Below are 6,717 nucleotides of genomic sequence, written 5' to 3' on the forward strand. Positions count from 1 at the left end.
ACGCACACTCACACACGCTCACTCACACACGCACGCATGCATGCACACACATACTCAAAACTACAGCATTGAATAGACACAGGAGGGGGAAACTATCCATGCATACACACATACATACCACTCAGGGTACAACTTCCATTAAAGGTAAGCATACTTACCATGAGGGCTGCTGTTTGTGTGTTTGTGTGTGTGTGTGTGTGTATTTGAGCACTCTTATATGCATACTCACTTGTCTTTTGCTTCTCCGGAGTGCGACCTTTGACCCGGGATATACTGGTGGCGTTTGAAAGGGAGACTCCAGGAGAACACCTAAAGGCGAGCCCATGACACACTTTAGATCGGTACCCCACACTTTAGATCGCCCATGACACACTTTAGATCAGTACCACAAGCTACCTTAAAGATAGTGTGATGTGTGCATGTGTGTCTAAAACAGATGTTAGGCCTATTATTCATTTCTTTATCTGATAAACATTTTACTTCTCCCACTACTTCCAGAAAGAGGACATTGTGTCAACTTTCCAACAGTGTGTAATACACAACTACACTGTTCTAATTAAAAGGGCTGACTTAAAAAGGGAGTCTGTGTCATCTCTAGTCTAGCGATGACCGTAGGCCTGTGTGTGTTTCATAAGATCTGGGTTATGGTGAAACACTTACTGGGATGTAGAAAGCCCTCAGGAGCCTCCAGGCCAGGGGATTTATAGATCAAGTGGATCTGGGTTTCACCCGCCTAGAAAAGAAGAGGGTGCATATAACGGATATTACTGTCAGTTTGCTAAATAAAATAAACCTTTAAACTTCAACCTATTAAATACATAAGATTAGGTCCTCAAAAAACTCATGTTGTAGACCTAACATGTAGTCTGCAATTCAATTATTCACTTTTTTGCGAGTGTGAAGAATATTTTTTCATTTAATCACACCCTTTCCAATAACGAGGCAATTATTCATTTAGAGGAGTTGTTTCCCTTCTGAGCTTTTCAATTCGCCAATGACGTCAGTTTCATTCGGTGCCTGTACAGGGCGCGGGAGCGCGCACGTACTGGGTAGCAACAGGAAAAGGATTTTTGCTCGATGGACGGTGCGACCACAACAAACAGGAAAATGATTGGAATATTACTCTGAGTGTTTCGTAGGAATAAAAAAAAAACAGAGGTAGGATCAATGGTGTTAAATTACTTGCAAACTTTGTAATGCTGTTATCTAACGTTATGCCTGTTCAGCGCAACTGTTGTCGGGAAATTCAAAAGCAACAGGTTGCTATCATGTCGTTAAGCAAACAGTAGTTGGTTGATCAAGCAAGCAAAGTTCCCTAGCTAGGGAGCTAATATTTCTCATTCGAATGGTAAAATAAGCCGAGCTAGCTGGCTGATCAACAACACATTTCCAATAAAAAGTGACATGTCAACACTAATGAAAAAGATTAATGCAAGCGGTAGCAGTGCTCTGAGACACAACCACACATGACGAAAGCCCGTTTCCTTTAGCTATCACTAGGCTAACGCTAACTGCAGTCTTACATCCGAAATGGCCATAAACAGTAAAAGAAAGGAAATAGAAGGTTTTAGCTAAGTCTGAAAGATCCCCTAATTATTACACCGTCACAGACTGTTTTGCAAATGCCCAGCAATCAGCAGTAAATCGTAGTTCATGACTGTGGTAAATGGACGATTTTAGTTTTGTACGTGGACTGTCGGCTATGTGTTGCCTAATTAGGCAGAATACGTGGGAACACACATAACAATGTAGTGGCTTCATTTGTACTGGATGCTAATGAGAAGATATTGAGGGTAGGTCAGAGCAGTACAATAGACCAAACGGGCAACCTTTCAATGTAATGCAAAATGCATCTGGCGTCTTTAAAACTATGACATTACTGTACTAGGCTTATGTCTATTCATCCCAGGCCCAAGCACGAAACCTAAGGCCTAATCCCTTTTCCACTAAGCACATTGAAATATGTTTGTGCCCTTCAAAGCTGACCCCAATTTAGCCTCCCCTTGATGGCCTGGCCTTCCTGGTTCTGGATGTACCATGTTGCAGTTCAGCGTGCCAGTTCTTCTCAGCAAGTCTGCCAATCAGACGCTCCCCTGTGAATCAGAATGACCCTTGAGACCTCTTCTCAGCGAATCTACCACCCTGCATAGTCGCACTGTGTCATTAATCACTCTGTGTGTGTGTGTGTGTGTGTGTGTGTGTGTGTGAATGTACGGGCATGTGATCGTGAGAACAATTGCAGAATTGTCTGCTGACGACTATTGTGTTTTAATTTTAGGACTTGAACCTCTTCCTCCTCCTCCTCCCTGCTCTGGTCTGTGACATATCCCTGACCACCAACTGACCGCAGGCACCATGTCGTGCCGCGACATCCACGCCACCAACGCCTTCTCGTTCGTCATCGCCATGCTGTCCGTGGGCGGGCTGCTGGTGGCCACTCTGGTCCCCCAGTGGCGGACCACGCGCCTCATCACCTTCAACCACAACGCCCGCAACGTGACCGTCTACGACGGCCTGTGGACCAAGTGCGTGCGGCGCGACGGCAGCACGGGCTGCTACTACTACGACGCCGACTGGTGGGTGAAAGTGGACCAGCTGGACCTGCGGCTGCTGCAGTTCTGCCTGCCCACTGGGCTGGCCCTCGCCACCCTGGCGCTCCTCCTCATCATGATGGGCATGTGCAAGACGTGCTGCTGCTCCGGCGAGCCCGAGGACATCAAGAACAGCCGCTGCCTGGTCAACAGCGTGGGCTGCCACCTGGTGGCCGGCTTCTTCCTGTTCCTGGGCGGCGCCGTGGCCATGCCGCCGGCCGTCTGGTTCCTGTTCCACACGGACGACCTCAACGAACGCTACGACAACGTGTTTGCGGTGGACTTCGCCGTGTACGTGGCCATTGGCAGTGCGGGGGGGCTGCTGCTGGCCGCGCTGCTCATGTTCATGTGGTACTGCATGTGCAAGAAGCTACCCTCGCCCTTCTGGCTGCCCTTCCCCGAGCCGCCCGTCATGCCCACCAGCCTGTCGGCGCAGCCGCTCACCCTCCACGCCAACGGCATGCCCCACTCGCCCGGTGCCTACGCCCCCCAGCACTACCAGCCCTCTGTAATGGAGGTGCCCGGCTTCGCCGCTGCCCCAGGGTACCCCGCCAGCATCGCTGGACCGCCTATGCCCCACGGCCACGGCCAGCCAGTCTACATGCCACAGATGACGGGCCCAGATGGGTATGGGTCTGAGGTGGGTGTCTCCCAGCCATACGGCTACGCCCCCTCTCAAGGTTACGCCCCGTCACAAAGTTACGCCCCCTCCCAGGGCTACGCTCCTTCGCAAGGCTACGCCCCTTCGCAGAGCTACGGGGGATCTCAGAGATACGCCAGCCACCGGTACTCCACCCGCTCGCGCCTCTCTGGCATCGAGATCGACATTCCTGTCCTCACAGAGTCACACTAGAACAATTTTAATGTCTTCAAATCAATTTCAGTTTTAGCTTTTTTGTTTGGTTTATATGTTTTAGTTTCTTTGTTTTAATGTGCCTGACCAAGCAAGCCTTGTTCTTGATAGTTTTGCGCAGGCGGTGCCATGCCAGTTATATTGACAGACTGTAAGGAGGGACAGTCTCACTGTATTTTTGTTTTGTTTTGCTCTGCTTTCTTCTTGTAGGAAACTCCAAGGTGTAGTGGAAGGATATTGTGAAGACATTTTATCTTGAAAAGATGTCTGATCTGTGAACTGTAGATAGTAAACTTTGAGACTAGCACAAAAACAAACAAAAATATTTAATGAAATGAATGAATATTGTGCTTCTACTGATCGATGCTTGCACTTCAGCTAATTGTGTTTTATCACTGACGATCCACTACCGTCTTTGCTTGAGAAACAGCTGGCTGTCGGAACAGGAGAACTCGTTTATTTTGTTCAGTTCTACTCTAGAACTCTAGTTTAGTTCTACTCTATTGTTCTGTATTCCCCTGTCTGCTTATGGGCACCATGTAGTTAAGCCACACTGCGGACACCACACGTCCATCCATGCTGTCCAGAGTCACTGTTTCTGTGAGTCAACCGTTTACTGTTAGCCGCTAAGGAACAAAACTGGTCTTCTCTGAGGGGAATGATCATTTGTTGGATGAGTGAAATGCCACTACTTTAAGCCAATGTAAGATCCTCTCTGTGTTGTTTTTACAAATCACCTTTCAGGGAAGCTTCAAAGAAGCTATAGGCTTAACTGCGCTATAGATATATATATTTCTTTTCGTCTTTTAACAAAAAAAAAACATACCTTTTGATGTTACTTATGGTGTGGTAAGGCACGTAGTATATGGGACAAAATGTCTTGCTCTAGGTTAAGAGGCCACTTAGACAGCCCTCGGCTGTGGAATAATGATAGGTTAAGAGGACACTTAGACAGCCCTTGGCTGTGGAATAATAACGCCATTTTAGTCACGTCAGTGCCGGCATTCTCTGTGACTTGACTTTTCACTTCTGACCACATGCAAGGTGACTCACGTAATGTGAGCAATCCGGCCACCATGACCCGGTCCTTTCTCGTCATTCCAGCCCCACTTGGGTGGTTACCACCATGTTTCAGACCACTGTGTCCTAACTAACACTAACACTAACACTAACTCCACAGTGCGTAAGTAACACTAACACTAACACCAACTCCACAGTGCGTAATTAACAGTAACACTAACAGTAACACTAAGTCCTGTGCGGTGCACAATGACTGATGCAATTGAAGCAATTGAATTGAAGTTTCAGAAGTGTGAGATCTGTTTGGTTACATGGGAATAATGTAATAATATTCTCAGTGGGTGTTGTCGTTTTAACCGGCATCAGAAGCTCTGAGCATAGCATACATCATTTGTTTATATCTGGGCTTAAGATGAGATAAGTTTAATGTTTATAATTGTTAAAAACTTTTTAAATGTAATGTTTAGTTTTTAAATGTTGTACTAACCTCAATTCACTACATGCACTGTATGTTTTATTTGCCATTGTAATGGTTAACTTGCACACTGTTGTCTGACACTAAATGAATCATGGCTAACTCATAGAAATGAGCTGAAGCTGCCTGTTTAGTTATGTAATGTTTAATGTAATTGCCTACATTGCTGTGTACTTATCAGTGATCATACATTTTCAGTGATTTTACATTGAAGGGGTTGAGTTTTTAAGATGGCACTGTCAAGACAGTCACCCCCCCCCCCCCCCACACACACACACACACACACACAGTTATTTCACACACACATCCTTGCTCGCTGAGATCAGTATGTTAATTGACCTGCCCAAACAATGGGCATGAGCCTAAGACAGTTACGGAGTGCCTGTGCCTGCAGCTCCTGCTGAATGCTCTGAAATGCTAATGCAGTCCTTGGTGGGTCACTAACGAGCACGGCCTAATTTGGAATCCGATGCACCGCCTGATGTCTCCAAAGGCTGCATCCTAATTTAGTGCTTAGTGCACTGCTAATTATGTCTGCTATTGATGCGGCTTCATTTACTGGTAACCATTCAGGGAACAGGTAGCTGCTGTGAGCGGGTCACCTGTGTGCGTGTGTGTGTGTGTGTGCGTGTGTGTGTGAGAGTGTGTGTGTGAGAGGGAGAGAGCGGGGAGCTTGTGGGGGTTGTTAGGTTGGTGGTTCTTCAGCACTCCTGTCTGTGGTGATGGTGAAGGAGGATGGCATGGTGCCAGATGTGACGTAGGCACAGTTTCACAGCCCTAAAATAGAGGCCAGGCATTGCTCTGTTCACTCTAGCTTCTACATCTAGATAATCTCCTTGGATTTCCCCTGGGGATCAATAAAGTATCTATCTATCTATCTATCTAGCTAGCTAGCCCTTAGTGAAGGCTGTTTCAATTTGGAGCCACAGAGGGACAGATCTGTATGGTGTGGAGTTGTCTCTTACTCGTATGGTGTGGAGTTGTCTCTTACTCGTATGGTGTGGAGTTGTGTCTTACTCGTATGGTGTGGAGTTGTCTCTTACTCGTATGGTGTGGAGTTGTCTCTGTGTTAACACTACTTCAGCTGTTAAGACAACATCATGTTGTCAGCATTAGATTCAACTTGAAACACATGCAGAGGAATCCACATGATTGAACTCTTGCATGTCTTACTCCAGATATGAATGGGACTTAATGGTGATCAAGTCCACTTTTTGTACTCTGTATGTAAGTCTGTTACAAATTGCATTTGTTATGTGTCATTGTGCTACAATGTCTACTATACATTTTTGAATAGCAATCATGGGCTACTATACTTTCTTAATGGCAATCACCAACACTGTCTTTGTAGGTCTTTTTTAACCCCCGTTTCTTAACTCACATCCACTCTATGTTGTAGTCTGTTCTTTTGTATGTGTTTGATGTTACATGGTTTTGTATCTAAGATGCCAATATTCACAATGGCCTTATTTCTAATAAAAAAGATAAATTACTGTAAGTAAACATGCCACTCTGTTTTGCCTGTATATTTCCCTGTGAAAGAAAAAAACATGCTGTTTTATTCCCACAATCGATGTCATGAAATTACATAAGACTACCTCTGAGGGTTTTAGCAGTATTCTTTTTAATTTCATGAAAGTGAAATGTCTTGTTGGATTCGTGAATACTGAGTTGTGTAAATTGGAAATTGAGACCTTGCCCCACCTCTCAGGGGAGCAGTGAAATTGTTTTTAAAAACCGGATTTGAAAAATAATGGGATTACATTAGGTTACATCAG

General features: G+C 45.6%; 1 protein-coding gene across 1 annotated transcript; it reads left to right on the forward strand.

Annotated features, from left to right (window-relative positions):
• The first annotated feature begins 1,070 nt into the window (after nt 1-1,070).
• On the forward strand, nt 1,071-6,444 carry cldn12 (claudin 12). The gene is made up of 2 exons (XM_076279817.1): nt 1,071-1,158; nt 2,279-6,444. The coding sequence occupies exon 2, from the start codon at nt 2,356-2,358 to the stop codon at nt 3,442-3,444; it is 1,089 nt and encodes a 362-aa protein (XP_076135932.1). The 5' UTR covers nt 1,071-1,158; nt 2,279-2,355; the 3' UTR covers nt 3,445-6,444.
• The last annotated feature ends 273 nt before the right edge of the window (nt 6,445-6,717 follow it).

This window comes from Alosa pseudoharengus, unplaced genomic scaffold (assembly GCF_046254945.1).
Source record: "Alosa pseudoharengus isolate Yale_2024_CS ecotype anadromous, Long Island Sound unplaced genomic scaffold, YU_APseudo_1.1 YU_APseudo_1.1_scf_12, whole genome shotgun sequence".
NCBI lineage: Eukaryota > Metazoa > Chordata > Actinopteri > Clupeiformes > Clupeidae > Alosa > Alosa pseudoharengus.

Coding starts and splice junctions, on each gene's coding strand:
- cldn12 (XM_076279817.1), top strand. CDS start 2,356: ATGTCGTGCCGCGACATCCACGCCACCAACGCCTTCTCGTTCGTCATC.